This window comes from Miniopterus natalensis, chromosome 18, assembly GCF_054644295.1.
Source record: "Miniopterus natalensis isolate mMinNat1 chromosome 18, mMinNat1.hap1, whole genome shotgun sequence".
In the NCBI taxonomy this organism is placed as follows: Eukaryota; Metazoa; Chordata; class Mammalia; order Chiroptera; family Miniopteridae; genus Miniopterus; species Miniopterus natalensis.
In genome coordinates, this window is record NC_142098.1 from 37,812,922 (window position 1) to 37,836,003 (window position 23,082).

Below are 23,082 nucleotides of genomic sequence, written 5' to 3' on the forward strand. Positions count from 1 at the left end.
GCTCCTAGAACAGCCTGGCACACAGCGCGCACTAGCTAAGGGTAAATAAATGCCATGGGGTGGCCCTGCGCCACTGTCAGCTCCTAGCAGACCCAACGATGCGCTTTTACTCAGCACACACAGGTCTCCCCATCTCCCCCCTGGGACGGCAGCTCCCAAGGGCACGGGTCTTTGGTTTGTTCACTGAAGTGATGAGCAGAGTGTGAGCCTGGGAAATACCTGTGGCCTGAGTGAACTAATGAGTGACAGGTGAAGGCTGTTGAGTCTCAGGATTGCTTCCTCTGCTCTCCACCTGTTTCCCAGGCACCCCATCAGCTCTGAGCTGGTTTCTCCAGTTACAAATAATGACTCCTGACTTTGCGCACTTGCTATGTGCCAGGCACCGTTCTCAGCACTTCCCCTGTAATACCTCCGTTAATCACAGCACACCTATGAGGTAGGTGTTGCTATTATCCCCACTCTCCAGATGCAGAGACTGAGACCTAGCTATTATGTTCCAGAGGCAGGATTTGAACCCATGTCTGACAGCACCACTTCCACCAGGTAAGGCTGTTCACGCCCAGCCTGCCCACCTATCTCCCATGGGACAGATGAGACCTATCGTGGCAAAGAGAATGGAACCAAGATAACTGTATGCCAGACCTGAGCCAGGGCTTCAAGAAGCCTTGGGCCCTTCTGCTCTCTCTTGGAGTCCAATCAAGCCTCTATGTGAACAAACCCAACAGCCTACCAGCTGATGTTACCACATGGCCCAGTCACTCCTGTTGCCCCTGCTGCCAGCAAGCTGGCCCCCTTGATGACCTGTCCCTGGCCACAGTCACACAAAAGAGCCCTGCTGAAACCACAGGACCTGCTTAGCTGAGCCTAATTTAAGATACCAACCCAGAGAATAATGAGCTAAAAAGCAGTGGGCGTTTTGAGCCATAAAGCTTAGGGATTGTTACACAGCAATAGCTGACTGATACACATGGAGTACAGAGCAGGATAAAGAGTATTAGTATTGTAATGAGGGATTTATGAGCTTCAAATCGATGAGAATTTGAATCTTAGAAGAGACACAAGAACTCAAACTGGTTGCTTTTGGCTTTTAAGATTTATCATTAAAAAAAAAAGTAGAAGACATCAGAGAAGAAAGAAGAGGGAGAGGAGGGGAGTGGGTTAGGAGGATGAAGGGAACCTCCCCAATATCGGATCCGGGCGACCCTCCTCCCCTGATAGCCCCAGTCCACCCCCAATTCCATCTCTGTCCTGGAGGTGGGGGTCCCCAGCCACCATCTTCTGATGACCCAGGATCTCAGCTCTGCTTCCAGGCAGAAGTGAGGGCAGAAGTGAGAGCAGAAGTGGGGCACAGAGCCTAGAGGCCTTGTCTTTGTCCTTGAGAGACCCTCGAGTGGGCACTCAGGCTCCCCATGTCCCAGGTAGGCCCCAGGGAGGTAGGCGTTGAGTGGGAGGGCCACAGGAGATGGGGCCTGAAGCCAGAGTTGGGGACCGGAACCAGGTGTTAGCCTGCTGGTCACAGTTTGGAGACTGGAGTCTGTGGAGAGGGGAGTAGAGGCCAAGTCAGGAGGTGAGGAGGGGGTCTGGCCCCACATCAGCCCTTCTGAGCAGTCCCCACCAGCCCCACAGTGAGAAGGCTGTAGAGAGAGAGGGGGCAGGAGACAAAGAACCTGTCCCTGGCCACAAACTCACAAGAGAGGGAGAGAGAAAGAGATGAAAAAAGAGACAAGGAGACAGTTAAGACAAAGAAAGACAAGGAGAGAGGGAGACAGAGAGAAAAAGACGAGTGGGGAGATGCAGAAAAAGCAGAGGAAAAGGTAGCCCCCTGGGAAGTAGGATGAGAAGCCCCCTCCATCACTCCTGATCCCAGAGGTCCTCTGACACCCCTATCTGGACTTGTCAGAGCTGAGCTGAGACCCTCACTGACCAGCCAGGCTCTGAACAAATCTGTCCATCTCTCCTTCTCCCCTGCCTCACTGCTTCTATTGTCCTGGCCTCAGCTTCAAAGCCCCTTCCTCCAGGAAGTCCTCCCTGAACTTCCCAGCCTGGGCCCGATCTCTTCTCTGGGCTCCGTCAGTTCCTGGGTTCCTTCATCCCAGCCCTACTCACTCTAGTCCATCACTGTATGGGATGGGTCTGTGTTCCCCACTGGACTCCTACTCATCCTTCAGTGTCCCACCCAGAAGCCACTTCCTCCATGAACTCTTCCCTGGTGTCTCGGAGATGGCTGATGACTCCCTCCTCTGAGCGACATGTGTTTTATTGTTTCAGCTGTTGCACTGGTTCTGATGTCCATTCCCTCACAAGCCCAGAATCTTCTCAAGAGCAGGAACCTAACTGAGGCATGTCAGGGCATGTATGTATGGATAGATGGATGACGGATGGATAGATGGATGAATGGATGAATGAATCATCTTCCCACCAAGCCTTGGGGAACCGTCGGTTCAGGCAGCCACACTGCCCCTGCTCTGGGTGGTCCACTATTGGAGTCCAGAGGTCTGACAAAGGTTTGAGAGCTGCACAGCCCCCAACCCAGCACCCCTCGACGTGGGACACTCACACTTCTCCTGAATCCTGCTTCTATAGATAATGCCACTCTCCTTCTAAGTTCAAACTCATCCCCATAGATCCTGGAAGACAAAAGAGGATCAGTGGGTCTTCACCAGACACCCCCATTTGCCCCAAAGTCCCTCTTGCCCCTTTGTCTCAGGAGGTTCCTCTCTTAAGACAGACTGAGTCATCGAAGATGGTGCTGGTCATTTAAGGGAAAGTGGAGCTTTCCAACAGGTGGGCAGAGCCTAGAAGAAGCGAACTCTGTGAGGAAGGTGGGCACCTGGAAATCTGCCGCCCTGTTATGCAAATGAGGCACTGTATTCATTATTCATGAACCTAAGCCCAGAAGCTGCGGCGTCTTCACCTGGAGGAGGGGCCTGGCCTGCTGGAGGCGTGGCTTAGTTAAGGGGCGGGGCCTTACCTGGTGGCCTGACAGTCATGTGTGGCTGTGTTTCTGTGTAGCCCCCCATGGGCTGGCCCTCTGGGCTGAAGGCTGCACCCTGCCCTGCGAGGGGGGTTGAGGGGTGCAGCCTGAGCCCCACGATGCCTGGGTCCGGGCTTTGAACTCCCCCAGGAGCACTAGGCCCCCTCTCCCCACTTTCTCCTTGTACCTGTGCGGTTGGATTGATCTATCATTGGTTGCACAATGCGTCTCCGGGCGTTAATGAACCTGGGAGGGGGTCGTGGAAATGGAGGAGGGTGTAAAGGGGGTGTAGGAGGGAGGCAGAGGTGAACATAGAGACAGGAGAGCGGGGGAAGACAGGGCTGGGATGGGGAGGGAAAGGCGCGAGGGGGGAGAGTCTCCAGGGGCTTCGCGGGCTCCTTCAGCACCGCGGACAGCGCCCGGCCGCCCACCCCGGGCTCCCCAAGCGCTGCCCCAGCCTCCGGGGCCCCTCACCAGTTGTTCACTTGCAGGATGGTGAGTCCGGTGTCCTGCGCCAGCTGTTTCTTCTGCTCCTCCGAGGGGTACGGGTGCTGTGGCCATCAGCAAGAGTCACTCTGCCTGCCGGGCCACCATCTGATCCCCAAGGCCTGGCCCGCCAGGTCCCCGAGGATGGCTGGCGAGCCCAGGCTGCAGCAGGGGCTGGAAGAGCCAGCTCGGCTGAGCTTCTCCGGGCTCCCCGGGGCCCAACCAAAGGAAGCAGAGCCAAGCTTCGGGCAATTACACCCGTGGGCGCCCCCTCCTCTTCCAGCAATTAGAGGCTAATTGGCCAGCTCTCATTCGGGAAAGACGGAGCTTGGGGACAGGGCTCCATTGCCAGGAAAGGAGGTAAAACTCAGCACCAGCCTCTCCGAGCCTCTGTCAGGGCCCTGTGTGCAGCTCTCCCTGTCCCAATTTCTTTCTCTATGCCTCTCTCCCCTCCTCTCCCTCGCCCTCCCCCTATCCCTGTAACTCAGTCTCTCCTGGTCTCTGTCTTGCTCTAACTCAACCCTCCCGAGGCCTCTGGGCCCTCTGCTCATCTGCAGAATGGGGTTAACACAGCCCTGCCCTCACACAGCGTGCTTGGTGGACGGCAGATGATTGATGGGGGGTGAGTAGCTAGGCCAATGGTCAGATGAATGGGTGGGTGGGTTGGGAAGGACTGAGTGAGGTAAGAGCCCTTAGCAGCGCCTGGCACACAGGTAGCGCTCAGGGTGTTTTTTTCCTGGCCAGTCCCATCTCCTTGCAATTCTCCCTCAATACTCCCCCTGCCTCAGTTTCCCATCTCTGGGTCTCTCCGGGCCTCAGTCTCTGTGGGCCATCCTTCTTCCTCTCTCTCTATGCCCACCTGGCCCCGGGGTGATGGCTCTCACCGAGAGGTGCTGGAACAACCAGGCTCTCATGATGTTAGTGGCCACCTTGGGGAAGATGCCCCTCTTCTTGTTCCGCCGCCGCTCCTGGTCCAGCTCCTCATCTTCTCCCCCGGAACTGGGAGAGGCCACGCTGGTGTCTAGTCCGTCTCCTGAGAGGGGAGAGGCGTGCTGTGCTTGTGGACAGTGAGGGGGGGGGAACCGGAGAGGCCCAGAACCCTCACCCAAGACACTACTCCACACCCCAGCCGTCCTTGCCCCCTTGGAAGTCCAACTTGGTGTCTAACTTCAATCCTCAGGCTGACTCCCACATTTCCCTTCTACCTTCCAAGCTTCTCACCTTGGTCACTGGAGTTGTCCCCACTCTGGGAGGCCAGGCCTCCGCTGGATGGACCTGGGGTCCCTAAATGTACAGACCCGCTATCTTCATGGTCTCTAATCCATGTGTTATTCTGGAAAACAAGAGTTGGAAGTCAGCCCTGGCCAGTGTGGCTCAGTTGGTTGGGCACCATCCTGTGCACCAAAAGGTTGTTGGTTGGTTCCTGGTCAGGGTACATGCCCGGGTTTCAAGCTCGATTCCCAGTAAGGGGGCATGTTGGAAGCAACTGGTTGATGTTTTTCTCTCACGTTGATGTTTCCCTCTCTCTCCCTCTCCCTCCCTCTCTCTAAAAATCAATACAAAATTCTTTAAAAAAACAAACAGGAGTTGGAAGTCATAGCACAATAGCTGAGATAGCTAAGACCACAGGCTCTGGAGCTGAGACTCCTGGCTGGAAAGCCTGTCCCTGCCTCTTTGCTGGCTGTGTGACCTTGGGCAAATCACTTCACCTCCCTCTGCCTCAGTTTCCTCAACTGGAAAATGGAGGACTATTACCATCTCACAGAGTGTGGAAACTCAATGAGTTCATTTACACGAAGGCACAGCAATCACTCAGCAAAGAAGAGTTTATACAGATTATGGCACCTTATCCGAGATCCTTGGGGATGGAGGTGGCTCAGAATTCAGAACTTGTCGCATTTTTAGATGATAAGTCAGTGCACATGCTGTGGACTTCACAACACCCCAGCAGGGTCTGGGGCATAACCTCGTCATCAAGCTCATTAGCATTTCTGCAGCAAAACGGATGAATATTTAACTAGGTGGAATAAATAAAGGCTATAAATAGCCTCTCATTAGTTCAGGTCAGATTTTGCTGCCAAATGAGTTTGCACTAAACTTATGGAGGAAAACAAACAACTTCCAGTTTGTAGAGACCCGGGGGTCTCAGAACTGCCGACCAGGAGCCTGGGACTGTGCTCTCTTTATCCAAACACCCTGAGGAACTTGACAACGTGCTGGGTCCACCCTCTGCCCCAGCTCCGTGCCCTGGGAGGCCAACCCACCAGCACAGCACCAAGACTTCTTTATCATTCGGCTTCGGGTTCAGTTCAATGTTGGGGGGCAGGCTGGGTGTGGGGCAATGGAAAGAGCCGCTGGGCCCAGCCCCCAGCCGGCGTGGCTCAGCCTTTGAGCATCGACCTAGGATCCAGGAGATTGAGGTTCGATTCCCGGTCAGGGCACATGCCCAGGCTGCGGGCTCAATCCCCAGTAGGGGGCGTGCAGGAGGCAGCCGATCAATGACTCATCATTGATGTTTCTCTCTCTCTTTCTCTCTCCCTCTCCTTTCCTCTCTCTGAAATCAATAAAGATATATATAAAATATAAAAAAATTAAAGAAGAAAGAGCCGCTGGCATGCTGGGGTGCCCCGCTTGTCCCAGTGTTTGTCCTAGACCCTGCCCGCTGCCTTATAAACAGCCCTTCCCTATAGGACCCATCATCTGTGTCTGGCTGGGGCACAACCGAGACATGACAGCTCAGGGAAGTCTCCAGGGTCGTTCGAGTGATTGGGGGTGGCTTGTGGGCAAACGGCAGAGCCATCAGGCCTGAAGGCTTCTAAGTGTGGATGTGACTGTCACCTGTAACTGTTCCAGCCCTGGATTCGATCGCATGCTGTGAGTGTTCCTGAAGCTGTCCTGAGTCTGTGGTGTGACATGCAGTACAAGTGCCTACATCTGTGCCCAAGATGACACAGTTGTCCCTGGAGAGGAGGTGGCTGCGGCGTGGCTATTGCATGGGTGGAGCTGAGACATGCAGCGGGTTCTGAGCATGGCTGTCAGCCATGGGGCTGTATCTGACTATCACAAAGTTTACGGCTGTTGTGAAGGGCTTGGTTGTCCTATTTGTGTGACAATGTGTGTCTTCACTGTCAGGATGTGTGTGCGTGTGTGTGTGTGTGTGTTCTCACACTGCAACCCTGCTACTTGGCTCATCTTTGGTTGTAGGCGATGCCTGACCCCGGTCCCGGGCACACCTGGTCTGGGAGGCTGGTACAGGAGGCCGGGTAGTCCTCAAGATCCTCCCTGCAGCCGCCATCCCGATCCTCGATGACCAGGTCGATGGGCATCTTTCCCTTGAGGCAGGTGATGTAGCGGTGACAGAAGTTGTCGCACAGGTCGTGGACCTGAGGGGGCACCGGGGTACTGGGGGGGCCACCCGGGAGCCAGGGCTGGGGTGTACGGGAAAGAGGGTGGCATTCTGCTCCAACTCCAGTGAGGAGAGAGCCTGGGGGGTTGGAGGGTGAGAGAGGGAGGGGTGGGGGCAAGAGAGGGTGTGAGGGCAAGTGAGGCGCACTCACCTTCTCCAGCTCCAGCAGGTGGAACCGGAGCACCTGGATGGCCTGTATCATCTGAAAACAGCCAGGAAGAGGCAGGGGAGGGAGGAAGGGCAAGAGAGAGAAGAGGAGGAGGAGGGGGCAAAGGAGGGAAGAGAAGAGACAAAGGGACACAGTGAGACAGAATGACAAGGGCACAGAGAGCAAAGAGAGACAAAGACAAAGAGACAGGGGCAGAGAGAAATAGAGCCGGAGACCCAGAGTTTCGGGAAGAGGGCGTTAGATTGTGTCAGAGATGGAGAAAGAGGAGCCAGAGGTGCAAGGGACAGAACAGGACCCAGCACAGAGGCGTGAGCACCGCACTCCGCAGCAACAATACCCTCTCCTCTGCCTGCTTGCCCTCCCCTCCGCGGCCCACCTTCGCCCGAAAACTACATTTCCCAGAGGCCTTTGCCAGAGGGTTCAGCCAATAGGAAGCCCCGGCGGGAGCTGGGACCTGAAGGAGCCAGGAGTCCTCCCTCTGCCTCTCCTCCCCAGCTTCTCTCTCCTCTCTCCTGTGCAGCTAAGTCCCTGCACTAGTTTTGGGGTGGCCCCTGTCCTCCAGGTAGAACAGCTGACGCCTACTGAGTCTGTGCCAGGCACTGTTCTAAGCACGTGACTTTCGTTAACTCATTAAATCCTCACAAGAGCCCTACAAGGTAGAAACTACTACGAGGTACACTTTACAGATGAGGAAACTGAGGCCCAGGGAGATGAACTACTTGTCCTGGTTCAGGGAGCTGGGATGTGGCAGAACTGGGATTCGAACTCGAGCCGTCGGCCTGCGTTCTCTAGGCTATACTGCATTGCAAACGGGCAAGTCACCGCCGTGTGAGAATGCGGGTCCCCCAGCCAGCCCCAAGGCTATGGGAGGGCAGGACAGGAGACCCCCGTGCAGGAGGGGGCATGGCGGGGGGCTCAGGTCTCACCAGGTTGTCCAGCTCCGGGTTGGAGGAGAAGAGGGGCCTCTCGGAGCGGACCTGGGAGGAAGAGAGAGGTCAGGAGGGCACATCCTGCCTCCCGCCCGCCTCCTCCCGGGCTGCCCTGGCGCGTGGCTGTGGGGGTGCCCACCTGCTTGGCAAAGGCTGCAATGTCCTCATTGAAGGAATCGGAGGAGCAGACGTCACTGCCCAGGGGTGTGCCCAGCCCAGCGCCAGCCCCGTCACGGGGCGAGCAGGTGGCCAGTTCACATTTCTCGAAGACCAGGGCCAGCAGCGGGAAGAGTGGGTGTCTGGAGGAAGCAGGAGAGGGGAGAGTTCATGAGGGGAGGCCAGGGTCCTCCCAGTTGGGAGAGGACAGGAGACCCAGAAGGTGGAGTTAGAGAGACAGACAGAGTGCGATAGAGTCAGAGAAAGAGAGAGAAAGGCCCGCCTTCTGAGAGCCCTGGGAGCTCCCAGCCCCGTCCCCACTCACCCGTAGATCTCATCTTTCGCCCGCTTCAGGCCATCACTGTCCACGCCCGGGGGCCGGGGCTGAGGGGGCTGGTGGGGGCCATAGGGCCCAGGGGCTCTTGGTGCGGGTGCCGGAGGCCCTGCCTCCGAGAAGTCGGCCAGGGCCGCAGTGCCGTCCAGGATGCTTGGGTAGTGGGGCAGCTCATTGTACTGGGGGAGGCAAAAGGGAGGCATCAGCACCAGCAAGAAACCTGGTCTGGGGACCCAAAACACTTCCTTTCCCTGCCACAGGAACCTGCCCTCTGTCCCCTAAGTGTCCCAGCCATGCCCCTCAGTCCCCCAGTTCCCCCATGTCCCACAGAGCTGTGTAGAACTGAGGGCCCTGTCCCACGGTCTTCTCTTGTAGCCCTGGACTCTGACATATGTCCCATCAGAGATTCCCGAGGTGAGGATAGGAAGGTCCGGAGGACAGAGACAGACCCAGGTCTCCGTCTGAGGATCAGGAGGGGGGTCAGGGGCCAGCTGGCTGGTAACTGCCAGCTGCTCACAGAATGAGGGGAGCAAGAAGGGGAGAAAGCCGTGGAGAGAGATTTGGAGAGAGAGAGATTTAGAGAGAGAGAGAGAGAAATGCTATGGTAGGTCGATAGAAAGAAAGGCAAAAAGAGAGACAGATAAAGAGAGAGGCGCAGAGGCACAGGGGAACGTAGGCAGGCGGAGCCGGAGAGAAGATCCAGGGAAAGGGGCAGATGGAGAGGTTTTCACTACAGACCTTCCCGGGAAAACAGCGCATTGTTTGTACACAAACGTGCGCACAGTCTCCCCGCTTCAAATTCACTTCAGTTCTCAAATATGCACAACTTGTCACATCCCACTCACCACGTGAGGCCAACACACATACACCCCCCCCCCCCAAAGCCCACTGCCAGGCACAGGAATGAATGAAGGAAGGAATGAATAAATGGATGAGACATTTCGCACAGTGCCTGGCACACATTCAATAAACTCTTGTTGAACGGAAAACACCCCGGAAAACCCACAACCGCACAAGCTCACTTTTGCAAACAACCCCCAAGAGAAACCACAGGCATCCGGGCGAGATTTCTGTCGGTGTCGGGTCATCGCAGGAGCCCGCGCGCGGGGGAAGCCCCGGGGCTCCAAGCGCCCAGGTCAAACCCTTTTCTTGGAGATGAAGAAACTGAGGCTCGACGAGGCCAAGGGACTGGAAGGAGGTGCGGGAGTGGGGGGGCCTGTGCCTGCCTGTCCCCGCGCCGGTCCCTCTGCTAACTTCTCCCGAGCCCTGAAGTTGCGTTCACCGCTCCCCGCTGCTCCCCGCTGCTCCCCGCTGCTCCCGCGTCCTGCTCCTTGCGTCCCCTCCACCCCCAAGGTGCCCACTCACCTCCTCGCGCGTCTCCCGCGATCTGGCCCATCCCCAGGACATAAGGGGGAGGTGAGAGGGGCCCTACTGGGAGACCCACCCCTCCCAGCCCCGTCCCCACCCTGAACCCTCCGAGACCTGGGAACAAAAGTAGAGCAAGGAGAGGGATGGGAAGGGGGCAGGAAAGGAAGCGAGGGGGTAGGATAAAGGGCCTGCGGTGGAGGGGAGACGGAGGGACAGAGTGGGGGAACCCGGGGGCAGGGAGCGGGAGGCAGAGACAGAGATGGGGAGAGGGCGGGATGGGATTGACCGGACCAGAGCGCGGGGCGGGGGTATGGGGGAGTGGGGGAGGCGAAGACGCGCTGGGGCACGGGGCTCAGACCTACCCTCCGGGCCATGGGCTGATGCCGGCGGCAGCTCCCGGGTCCCTCCAGGGCCTGGCCGGAGGGCAGGGCGCAGCCGGGGGCAGCGGCCCCCCGCCGCCCGCGGTGCCGACGCCAGGGGGTGGGGCAGGAGGCTGGGTGCCCGGCCCCCCCACCCCCGCCGCCGTCAGTGGCAGGCGCCCGGCGGTGCGGAGGCCGCGAGCATGGACCCCCAGCCCCCTCCCCCCGCGGGGGTCACAGCCGGGGGCTCATGCCAGCGAGGGAAGGGGCGAGAAGCCTGGGAGGGTCGCCCCAGGCCCCCTCCCTGGGGCCCCCAGCCCCTTCCCGGGTCCTGGGAGGACCGAACCAGCTCGAGACAAACAGATCGAGGGGCGAGGGACGGGGGTGGGGGGAGAGCAGGCGGCCGGGCCGGGCGGCGGGGGCGGCGGGGCTTCCCGCGCGGTGCGGGGTCCGGGCGCGCGCGGCCCGGAGGGATGCAGGCGCCCGGCCGTCCCTCCCCCCTCTCCCCTCTCCTCTCCGCTCTCCTCCTTCCTTCTCCTCTCTCCTCTCTCCTTCTCCTCTCCCCGGGTCTCTCCCTCTCCCTGTGGTCACATCCGGAAGTTCCACCGCGGAGATGCTTAACCCGCTGTCCGCCGGCGGCGCCCGCAGCCTCCTCCGCCTTCCCGGGCCGGCCCCGCTCCGGGTGGGGGCTGCTTTTGTATCGGAGTCTCCCGGCGCCTAATCTGCCCCCTCCCGCTTTCCTCTCCCTTGTCCCCCCCCCCCGCCCCCGTTCGGGGTCTTCTCCGCCTTCCCTCTCCCTCGGCTGCCACAGGTCTCTGTCCCTCTGTCCCTCTGTCCCTCTGTCCCTCTGTCCCCCTGTCCCCCTGTCCTCCGCGCTCCGCGCCCTCCTCTGTCTCTCTCTCTCCATCTCCCCGGATCCCTGTTTTTTCCTACACCTTCGAGCCTCTCTCTCTCCATTTCTTTCCCTTTGTCTCTGCCTCCCTCCCATCTCTGCCCCACGCGTCTCGGCCGCTCCGCGCCTCTCCCCTCCCCCACCCCCGTGGGACCTCTCGGGTCCGGCTCCCCTCGACCTCTCTGTTCTCTGTGAAACAGGACAGGAGAGAACCAGGGACTGGAAGTAATCGAGCGCCCATATTCTAGTTTTCTTCTTGCTCGGCCCCCCCCCCAACTCCCCTCCCCTGGGAGACAAGGACACCCCCCCCCCCCCACCCCCGCGCCTGAGTCTGAAGCCCCCTGTGCGTGTGTCCAGCTGTGTCTGTGCCCCGGGTTGGCCCACGCCTGGCTGTGTGTGTTTGCAGGAGTGACTGCAAGAGTTATTTCTGTCTGAATATGGGGTGAGTATGGGGAGGGGGTGTGCCCCAGTTTGTGCATAACAGTACCTGGGGCTCTGAGGGCAGTGCCAGCGCAGGCTGTGGCTGTGTGCATGCCGCCGAGGTATCACTCTGACCCTCTGGCCATTTTTGACTCCTGCCTGTTAGAAGTTTCTTAGCCTGAAGTCTCCTCGGCTGCCCCCAGGGAGTTTGTGGAATCTCCAAAACCCAGAGTGAGTGATGCGACTGGCTGCAGAGATGTTGGAGAGAAGGACCCCAGCTTTTACCTGGTTCCTGGAGGAGGCTGGGACCAGACAGCCTTTGAAACTGGAGTTCTAATGAGGTACAGATTTGTGCAACGCTTACTGAGCACCTACTATGTGCCGGGTGGTGCTCTGGGGATATAGCAGGGACCATAAGAGAAACTTCCTGACCTTGTGGGCACTTACATTCTATTTGGGATGGGACTGGGAGAAAGAACAGTCAAGTAAATAAATGTATAAGTATAAAATAATGCCTGGAGTGACAAGTGCTCTGAAGGAAAGCCGAGTAAGGACAGGGGCATGGTGTATAAGCTAGACAGGGAAAGTCCTCAGAGGAGGTGACATCTGAACAGAGTTCTGAAGAGGGTGAGGGAACTGTGCAGGTATCTGGGGTGAGATCATTCCAGGCAGGGGGAAACAGGGGGTGCAAAGGCCCTGGGGCAGGGATGTGCCTGATGTGTTCCAGGAGGCCAGTGAGGGCAGGAGAGGGGGAGGGGGAGAAGAGCCTGGGATTCATTCTACATTAAGTGTCTTTATCTTCTGGTGCCCTTGGATCCCTGGTGTGTGTGTGTGTGCAAATGTGCACCAGGACACCTGTGGGCTTGGTGCTTACGTGTCCCCCCAGCCCCAGGAGGATGGCCTATAGTGTTCATCCTATTTTCACAAAGAGAAAACTTTACTCCCCAAAAGTTACAAACCATCACTCTAGAGGGACAGTGACAAAGAGAAGTGAGACAGTGATCCAGAGAGAAGGGAACAGGAACAGAGACCCAGAGAAGGGCACAAGACCAGAAGAGAGGGACAGAGACCCAGTGGGGGGGCACAGAGATCCAGAGAGAGGGGCTTAGAGACCAGAGAGAGACAGAGACTCGGAGAGAGGGAAGCAGACAGAGGTGGAGGGTGAGCCGGCCAGGCAGTGCGCCTCCCCTGCTGGGCTCTAAGGATATTTTTACGACCCTCATAAACAGCTCTACCTCTGCGGGACCTACTCCTCCTTCATACTCTCATCTTGGGGAAATTAAACAAAACCAGGCCAGGGTCAGGGGTGAGCTGGCTAGAGGCACAGCCTGAGGGGTGGGAGTTAGGACAGAGGCACTGCCCAGCCGGAGAGGGCAAGTAGGGGGGCTGTGGGGGAGGCCAAGGAAGGGTCTTCCCTCCCCGGGCCTCAGTCTCCCCATCTGCTGGACAAGTTTGGGTTGAGGGGGTAATGGGGAACCAGCTAAACTAGAGGTGCCAGGACTTGGGGGCCCTTGGTGCTCCCCCAGAATCCCTTGTATACAAGGAGGCTGTCCCATGGGTGGCACTGGCCCTTTAAGGAAGGGGGGGGAAGGGGAGCTTTAATCACTGCCACACACCCCTGCCCCCCAGGTAGGGGTTTTGGAGCAGAAAATTAATTTAAATCACTTTTTAATTAAAGACACAAAGCTCTTCTGTGTGCCCCTCCCCATCAAGGCCCTCAGCTGAGGTTCAGGGTGGGGAGCCAGGGGTCTGGACCCCCAGCCTCACTGTGCATCCTGGGGGACACACTGAGGTCCCCTTGCCCAAGCTGATTCTGCAAACAAGGAGTGTGGCCTGAGTGACAGTCCCAGTGAGGGGTGAGGGGACTGATGAACGGAGGCGACTTTGTCTTCACTGGGTGAGGGCCCAGGGGGGCCAGTGAGGGGATGTCACTGGGAGGAAAAGGGTTGTTTCTTCCGAAGCTCTGAGCTCAGGACCCTCCTGCCTCCACAACGAGGGTGGGAGGAGCTTGGACTCCTGGGCATAAATCTTTTTAATTAAAGAGGAGCGAGACATTGGAAAGGGGAAAAAATCAGAGTCTGAGAGAAAAACGGGTGGGACAGGCGAGGTCTGGAGGGCTGGGCAGCCGGCTTTCTCACTCCCCTCCCTGTCTGTGTGTGCAGGACAGACCCCCCCCCAGTCCCATCTCTCTCTCTGACCTCAGCCTCCTCTGCCCAGATGTCTCTCTAAATAGTCTTTGGACCCCCAGGGGAGGGAGCTGACGGGGTCCAGGCCTGGGTCTGGGTTTGCTGACCCCAGTGTGGCTGCATCTGTGAGGGTGGGTTTGGGCCCCTGGGTGCCGGCATGGGAGTCCCAAATGAACAGTGGCCCTGGGAGGGGTCTCACCCTCCAGGCTCCCCCTGCCCCATTTATAGATGGGAAGGCTTCATCCATACCCACCCCACTGATCCCTCCATGAATACATCTGGGGGACCTCCCAGGTCTCCCCAACACAGATTCCCCCCAGCTTGGCTGTGGCCCTCTCAGTGACCTGGGTAGGACCCTCTTGCTCACCTCAGTCTTCCCACCCCTGGAGACCCCCAGGGACCCCCAGGACCTGCCCTCAGAGGCTCTAGGAGCTGAGAGGGTGAGTGAGGAGCTGCTCAGGGCCCCCTCCTGTCTTCTCTCTTGGTCAGCTAGCTCTTGCCTCAGTTTCCCCTCTTTATCATCAGCTCTGTGTTTGTGTCTCCCTCCCTCCTCCCCTCCTCCCTCCCTCTAGGGCTCTCCAAGGATCTGTATCTCTGCCCAGGTGCCTTCTAGGTCTGTTTCTGTCTTGGGTGTGTGTCTATCTGTTCGACTGTCTGTCTCATGTGTCTCTACCTGCATCATTTTCTCTCTACCTGTGTTTCTTTCTCTCTGTCTCTGTGTGTCTCTGTCTCCATCTCTCTGTGTCTCTTATTCTCACTATATCTTATTTTCTCCCTCTCAGTCTCTCTCCCTCCCTCCTCCCCCCACTCTATATCTGGGGACCTCTGTCTCTGGGCCTTTGTGTCCCCCCTCCACGTCCCTGGGTTTCTTCCTTCCTGTCTGGCCCTCGCTCCCCCCGCTGCCCAGACCTTTCATAAGTGCATCGCCCCAATCCCCAGTTCCTCCCCTGCCTGGCCCTGCTCCCGGAGAAGGGAACATTTATCTTGGGGGAGCCCCCCCCCCCCGCGCCCGCCCCTCCGCCAGCCCCTGGGCCATCCATCACGGGGGCTGGTGACTCGGGCGGCTCATTTGTCACCAGCTGCCTGCCGCCCCGCCAAGCAATCATAGCATTAGCCATGGCTGGGCAGAGGCGGCCGGGGACCGGCCTGACCCGGCGGAGGAGGGGCGGGGGGCTCCCACCCCAGCCCTGCCCTCCCGGCCCTGCCCGTCCTGGGCGTCTGCTGGCTTCGGCCCGTTGCTCTTTGTGCCCCTGGGTCCCTTTTCTGGGTCTCTCCACTTCCCTCCCCCCTCCTCTTGGTCTCTCCCCCACTTCCTCTCCCTCTCTCACTGCGGCCCTCCCTGTCTTGTGTGCGGGCCCGCATCTGTCTGTCCTGTCCGTCCATCTGTCTGTCTCATGTGTTTTCTTCCATCTTTTTCTATCTCTCTGTCTCTGTCTCTCATTCTCTCTCTGTCTCTCTCTCTGTCTCTCTGTCTCCGGGGGCCTCTGTCTCTCTCCCTCTCCATCTCTGCCTCTGTGCCCCAGGCCTGGGTCCCGCGTGTGTGTGTGTGTGTGTGTGTGTGTGTGTGTGTCTCCCTCCCCCCCTTCACCCCGCTCTGGTCCCGAGTGTAGGCCCAACGCCTTTTCATCTCTGGGTTTCTCTGCGCGTCCCCGGCAGCCGCCCCTCGGGCTTTGTGCGGGTTTGGGGGGGATTACTCTAACCCTCGGGCGCCGGCTCTGCCCCATCCCGCTCCCTCCCTCCCCGCCCCCCGGGCCTGGCGTTTCAAGTCTCTTCTAATTCTGTCTCCATCTCGGTTTGTTTTCCTCTGTGGCCCCTCCCCCCTTTCTGTTCCTCTCCCCTCCAGCCCTTCGGTCCCTCCCCTGCTGACCCCAGCTGCCCCCTCTCCATCCATCATCTCTGACATTTCCTTCCCTCCACCTCCGGGGAGAAACTTGCGGGGAGAGGGCAGGGACCAGGGAGGCGGGAGCGAAAGAGAGCAAATACCTTGGAGGCACTGAGTCGGAGCCCCCACCCCTTCTCCCCCACAGCCTGAGAACCTGCAGGTCCTCGTGAGAGTCAGACTCCAAGCCTCAGGGGGCCGGCGGGATGCAGAGGAGCTGCCGGGGCCCACCCTTCCCGTTCCCTGGAGGGGCCGGAAGCTGTGCGCTCTGGGGGCGCGTGGCCAGGGGAGGGGAGACCTGGCACAGCCGTGCCTGCCCTCGATGGTGCCCACGCACTTTCCCATTGGAACAGAGAGGCAGTGAGGCTCGTGGACTGTGGGTGCCCCATTCGGACCCCTGTGAGCCAACAGCTGCTCCCCATCCTGGCACGGGCACCCCCCAGTGTGCTCTCCAGCTGTGGCGGGGGCGGGGGAGGAGTTCTGAGAGTCAACCCCTGAAAGCAGCCTCCCCATCAGCATCCAGGGGCTAGTGGATAGATACTCCAATTCCTCACCCTCAGGTTGGGCACCCAAAGAGGGTTCTACAGTCCCCAGCGGTCCCATTGTGCTGAGCAGGAGGGGACCTGCTCATCAGCACAGCCCTTAATGGCTTCCTTCCCTGTCTCCCCTCCAGTGTCTCCTGGAATCACCTCCCAAATAAACCACTTGTGGCCCATCCTTGCCTCAGGCCAGCTTCTGTGGAGCCCAGCCTAAGACAGGGACATGGTGGATGGACAGAGAGAGGGCACAGGGGAGACAAGATCCCCCTGTGATGGTGAATTGTACATGTCTACTTGGTGCCCAGATGTTTGGTCAAACTTTCATTCAGATGTTGCTGTGAAGGCGGTTTTCAGATGTGATTAACATTTAAACCAGTAAAGCAGATTACCCTCCATAATGTGAGTGGGCCTCATCTAATCAGTTGAAGGTCTTCAGAGAAAAGACTGAGGTCCCCGGAGAGAGGGAACTCTGCTTCCAGGCTGCCTTTGGACTTGAGCTGCAGCGTCAGTCTCAGCCTGCTGGCCCGCCCTGCACAGTTTGGACTTGCCAGTCCCCACAATCACACGAGCCAATTTTTAAAAGTAAGTCCCTATCTATACCTACCTATCTATCTACACATCCTATTGGTTCTGTTTCTCTGGAAAACTGGTTCAAGATATAGAGATACATAGAAACTAAGACACAAAGGCAGTAGTGAATTCACTCTAAAGACGGTGTATAAGTTTCCTGTGGCTGCTGTAACGAATTAGCACAAACTCAGTGGCTTGCAACAAGACAGATCTATTCTTTCACAGTTCTGGAAGCTACAAGCACAAAATCAGTCCCCATGGGCTGCACTCAAGGTGTCACCAGGGCTGCATTCCCTCTGGAGGCTCCAGGGAAGATACATCCCCTGCTTCTTCCCGGCTCTGGGGGCTGGGACATGGCTTGGCTCATGGCCACATCGCTCCAGTCTTCAAAGCCAGCATCTTCAAATCTCTGGCCCATCTCCACATGGCCTCCTCCTCTGTGTGTCCTATAATGTCCCTCTGTTTCCCTCTCATAAGGAGCCACATGATTGCATCTAGGTCCACCTAGGTGATCCAGGACAATCTCCTTATCTCAAGATATCTTGTAACTTGCTTGACCAACAGAATGTGGTGGAAGTGACTGGAGGCCTTGTAGCTTCCACTGTGGTTCTTCAAACTGGCCACAGGGAGGAGTGAAGTGGCCCAGACCACAGGCGCCCCTGCCAGTCACAAGTGACAACATCTTGCACATTCTAGCCTCACCCAACCCTACGTGGAACACAAAAGCCACTGTCAACACACAGACTCCTGAAAAATAGTACACTGTTGTTGAAGCCACCAAGTTTCAGGGTGGTTTGTTATGCGGCAACAGATAACTGACACAGAGACATAGACATACAGACACACACAGAGCAGTGGGGAGACTGATATTTGGAAACGGGGGGGGGGGGGAGTAAAGGTACAGATGAGAAACAGAGAGACAGAGACAGAAAGAGCAACGTGCAGAATTAGGGAGAGGGAGTCAAAAGGAGACAGAGACCTTTGGAAACAGAGACAGGGGGAGAGTCACTGTCCAGACAAAACGCAAAGAGAGACATGGAAACTGTCAAGAAAGACCTATCTGGTGTCAGCAGCCCCAGCTTTGGGCTGACAGCCAGCACCAACTGTCACCCTGGTAGACATCAGATAACTAGCCTCAGCCGACAGCTGACTGCAGTCCTGAGTCCCCAGTGAGAGAGGAGAACTTGTCATTTTAAGCCAGTCAGTGTTGGGTGGTTCTTGTTATGTAGACACAGATGCTGCAACAAGATGCTTGGAGGGTCTGGGGAAGGTGGGTGAGGCATCGGGAGTTGGGGGGAAGGGATGTCTCAGGCTGCACATTTATTTGGAGGGAACAGGCTAAGGGCTTGGGGAACCATCTGGAAAGAGGGGGCTGAGGAAATATGGATTTCAGAGTTTGGGGAAGGTTAGAGGACCAGACTGGCTCTAGCTGGAGACCTTCCTCTTGGAACGGGTGATGCAAAGATCCTGGGGCTCCTTGGCATGCATGTCAGCGGTGAATTCATCTGATCACCTCTGTGTGTTCCTTCAAACCTTCTGCAGAACAGGCTGCTCAGTGTCCTTCAACATCCATCTTCCACGTTTCCTTAGGAATCCTCTGTGGTTGCCCTGGCTGGTGTGGCTCAGCTGGTTAAGTATCGCCCTATGCAGAGAGGCCGTCGGTTCCATTCCTGGTCAGGGCAATGCCCGGCTGGCTGGCTTGATTCCCAGTCGGGGGTGTGCAGGAGGCAGCCGATCGATATTTCTCTCTCCCTCTCCCTTCCTCTCTCTCTGAAGTCAGTAAAAATATATAAAATTTAAAAAATCCTCTATGGTTTTTAGCATGATGACTTAGAATAAAAACTACCTTTGCCCCCAGCTCCTCTGGCAGCTACGTGTGGCCGTTCAAGTCTGGCAACTGCGATGCAGAAGGACGTGATGCACGGAGCCCCTGGGGAAGAACTCGGGGGACAGTGGGCCGGGTGAACCCGGGGCCTGTCCCCCTGTCCCCATCCTTTGGTCGGAATGATGCCCTGGAGGTGAGCTGTCGGGGACTAAACAGGCCAGGGCCAGATTCTAGCTATGTCAGAGCAACATGATAGAAGAAACCTGGGCCTTTTATTGTCCTCATGAAATAGAGTTCCCATACCAGAAAGAGATTCATCTTATTTAAACCACAATTATTTCGGATCTATTAATAAAAATGTTAACAGGAAGCCGCCCTTATAAGGACTTACAGACAGACACGCTCTCCAGGTTCTGGAAGTCACCCCCTCCTCTCGTCCCTCAGCCTGGGGGTGTTAGTGCTCCCCTTGCAGCCCCGGGTGCTATGCCATCCCTTGTCCATTGCCCCACGGCCTGCAGGCCTCTGTTCACAGTCCCTTCTTACACTCGCCTCCCCCAATTCTGTGCCATCTGCTTCCCCCCGGGGTCTTACTCCAGAGTCCTTGCCCTCACAAGTCCCACCTGGCCACCACCTCTTGCACCGTTTGGCATGAGCCCCCCACTGCGCTGTGACCCGGTGAGCACAGGGACACTTGGGTCCCTGCAGTGTCCCCAGCAGAGTGTCAGGCACACAATGGATAAAGTGAATTAAAGAAACCCAGAGCACCCTGGCTGGTTTGGCTCAGCGGTTAGCGTGAGCCTGTGGACTGACGGGCCCCAGGTTCGATCCCATTCAGGGCACGTGCCTCGGCTGCAGGCTCAGTCCCTTGCCCCAACTAGGGCACGTGAGAAGGCAACCAATCGATGTCTCTCTTTCTCTCTCTCCCTTCTCCTCTCTCTGAAAAGCAAAGGAAAAAATATCCTTGGGTGAGGGTTAAAAAAAGAAAAAGAATCCCAGGGGCCCTGGCCAGTGTGGCCCAGTTAGTTGGGCGTCATCCTGTGTGACGGAAGGTTGCCGGTTTGATCCCTGGTGAGGGGTCAGGGCACATGCCCCAGCTGCTGGCTCGAGCCCCAGCAGGGAGCGTGCAGGAGGCAGCCGATCAATGTTCTGCTCTTACATGGATGTTTCTCTCTATCTCTCCCTCTACCTTCCTCTCTTTCTAAAAATCAATTTAAAAAATCTTTAAGAAAAAAATAAATGAATCCCAGGGCCTGGAGGGAAAGTGTAGCCCCCCTCATCCAGTTCTCCCAGGGTTTGCTGGTCTAGCAGCCAGGACTCGGGTGGTAAAGCAGGTTCATGGGTACTCTGCATGTCTGTCCTTCTGAGGCTGTCCTTCCAGGATGGAGAGTGGAGGGCTGTGTGTGTGTGTGTGTGTGTAAGAGAGAGAATATGGAATATGAAAGTGAACAGGCAAGTTGGGAACACCTGGCAAATATAACTGTTTTCCATCCATAGGGCACTTACTATGTGCCAGGTATTATTCTTATATAAATATATAATTTAATGTGATTTATGAGAAAATATAAAATTTAATATAATATATTCTATAAAATTCTAATAAATTATAATTTAATACAACAGCCCTGTGAAATAGGTACCATTAGTGCCATTATTGTTATTGTCCCCATTTTCCAGATGAGGACACTGAGGCACACAGGAAATAAATCCTCGTGCTGTGCTGCCTCCCATGACAAATCATCTAAATCACTCCCAAGCTGCTCCCCTGGAACTCCTTCACCCAGGTGGGAATCACCACCTTTGAGGTGGGATGAAGGGACATCTGTAAGGCCTCTCATCTCATCCACATCTGGGTACACCCAGCACTAAGGCTGAGACCTCACTCATCTCCCTGCTGCCAGCCTCTGCACCCCTGAAGTGTGTCACTGTCCCACTGTGCACCCTGGACCCCCCTGTCTCCCATCTCTGCCCTTCCTAGTAGCCTCACCTCTCTGGGCCTCAGTCTCCTGACCTGCGCAACGGGAGTGATTGCTAAGCCTGGTGGCGGATTGAACGAGCCTGTGCCTAGGAGAGCCCGGCATAGAGCCTGGCATCGTGGGCTCTCCATAACTGCCAGCTGCTGGTGGCACCGTTCTCACGAACTCCAGTCCCCCAGATGCTGAATGCCCTTGCGTTCAGCACCCTCCTGCTTCACAACTGTCCCCACCTTGGCGGAACAGCCTGTTCCTGCCCCATCTTCCTCCAGCAACGCCCCCTCTCCTCCAAGATTCTCCAGCGTGGTCTACACGCGCTCACTCAGCTCCCCCAACTGCCACTCCCTCTTCACTCAGCTTGACTCCTGCCCCCACCTTCCACCCGACAGCTCCGGGCAAATCCTAAGTTCCAGGGTCACTCCTCAGCCCGCCGCCTCCCACCCTGTGGACCACGCCCTCATCTGGAAACTCTCTTCCCTCGGTTTCAAGTGCCCCAGGTCACCACCTACCCCTCTGTCAACACCTCTCCCACCTTCCACGCACCCCTCAGATGTTGGAGCCCCTCAAGGTACTGTTCGTGCCCCTCTCACACTGCACCCTCTCCCTGGGCAGTCCTACCCCTCCTGAGGCTTGGTGACACCCCATGGCCAACAAATCTCAAGTCTCTCCAGCGCAGCCAGGTCTCCTGAGCTCCAGGTGTCCCCTCCGTGACATCCCTGGACGTCCCACAGCACGCACCCCCTGAACCCAGCATACTCTCCAAGCCTATTCCTCCCACTTACCTCACCTTCATTCCCAAGCCCAGAAGATACCTCACTCTGAAAACTCTCCCCATCACCCCTCCCGGATTGACTCCCCACCTTTCCCCCTCCTCTCTGTGCCCCCGAGAAGCTGAGAGCCAACGGGAGGCTCCAGCAGGAGACTGCTGGGTGGGAGGAGAGTAAGGCTGGGGTGTTCCCTCTCTGCCTCCCTTCTCTTTGGGGAGTGGGTTGGGGGTGTCTTACTCCTCTCCTCCGCTACAGCTAGAGCCTCAAGGGTGCAGGTGACTCAGCTCAGGCTCTCAAGCTCGGGGCGGTCACTTCGCCCTCTGCTGGTGCCCCGGGCACTGCACCTTCCCTCTGGTTTTCCTTAACCCTGTCCGCCCCTCATATCCCTCAGTAAACCCTCCCAGGCCTGTCGAGGTGAGTGCACCATCTCTTCCCTGCCAGGGCCCGATCCATTCTCTCTCTGAACCACCCCCTTCTCACCATCTTCCTTCCTACCACCCGACCCCAGGAACCCCCCCTCCCTGATCTCCCCAGTCTCCAGCCCCACAGGTAGCCAGAAGGAACAGTGGAAAACGTAAATCAGATACGATTGCCTGCCCCGCCCCATCCCCCACTTGAAATCCCTTCCGAAGCTCCCCTTTGCTTTTAGGATAAATTCCAAGCCCCTAGCGTGGCTGATAAGGTCTCTTATAACTGGTCCTTCTGAGCTCTCCTCACTCCCCAAAGCCCCGTACTCCATTCATGGTAACCACTTGCACGAAAAAGCCAGCAACTCACGAGTCTCCTCCTCCTATTCCAGCTTTCTGAGAAAGTTACTTGCTTTATTCAGGAAACCCCATCACCCCCAGCTCCTGCTCGGGCAAACTGAGTCCCAGGATGCCCTGTGAAGAGGAATATTCTGTTGCTGATGGATAGGGGCGTGGCTAGGCGCTCCGGGGGCGTGGCTAGGGCGCTCCGGGGCGTGGCCAGGGGCGCTCCGGGCGGGGTGGGCGTGGCTGGGGAAAGCGGTGCGTCCCGCCCAGGGCTGCGGGCCTGGAAAAACGCGGATCACCTGGTCTACTTCACAGCTGCGGAAAATCTCAATCAAAGACCTCATTAGCTCGCTCCTCCTGAATCCCAACTTCTCCCGGGAAGGCTGTTTCCCAGGCGGAATTTCAAAGTTTTATGGCAACTTTTACAGAAATCACAGAGAAGAGAGACGGTGACTGGCGCTGATGAGCTGGGAGTAGAGAAGGGGAGTAGAGAAGGGGAGCAGGCCTGGGATGCGGGGCCTATGCACAACAGGACGACGGAACGCTAAAAACCCGTGAGAAGCAGGGTGTTATGGGGTTGCAGAGTCATCCTCAGGGTCCAAGAAGTGGGCAGCACTCCCCACGCCCCAAGTGTGTCCTTTGGGCGGGGAAACATCAACAGTAAGAAAATGCAGACGGCCTACCAACAGATGGGTGGCCTCCAAAGTTAAAAATGCCCACCCCTGGTCCCTGTCCCACCCTCCCGCCCGCCCCTGCTCCCCATCAGGCAGAGATGTGGCAGCGTGTGCTGGCTTGTAGCATTGGTCCTCTGGACCCTCGGCTCCTCTTCGAGGGTCCTGCCGGATCGGCTGGCACTGAGGGCAAAATAGCCGTCGAGATTGTCAGGGGGCGATGGCTGGACTCCCTTTGATTCTTGGCCGCCTCCCCAAAGTTGATTCTCATGGCTGGGGGAGTCTGCTGCCCTTTGAAAAGGAAAGTCTGTCACCCCCCCCCTTTCCCCAAGACATGCACCCTCCCGCGACCCCCTCCCCCAAACACGCTATATACACACACAGGCCACCCCTCAGAGGCGTGGCTGGGCTCTCAGAGGTAGTGGAGAGT

At 57.3% G+C, this 23,082-nt stretch overlaps 1 protein-coding gene across 1 annotated transcript; it reads right to left on the bottom strand.

Annotated features, from left to right (window-relative positions):
- Nucleotides 1-1,074: 1,074 nt before the first annotated feature.
- On the bottom strand, nucleotides 1,075-10,196 carry MEIS3 (Meis homeobox 3). The gene is given in 13 exon segments (XM_087827275.1): nucleotides 1,075-1,534; nucleotides 2,558-2,627; nucleotides 2,972-3,055; nucleotides 3,162-3,220; nucleotides 3,449-3,566; nucleotides 3,569-3,734; nucleotides 4,345-4,493; nucleotides 4,682-4,793; nucleotides 6,694-6,792; nucleotides 7,962-8,012; nucleotides 8,104-8,263; nucleotides 8,446-8,633; nucleotides 10,185-10,196. Coding segments are annotated over 12 exon segments (1,248 nt in total). The 3' UTR covers nucleotides 1,075-1,534; nucleotides 2,558-2,577.
- Between the last annotated feature and the right edge of the window lie 12,886 nt (nucleotides 10,197-23,082).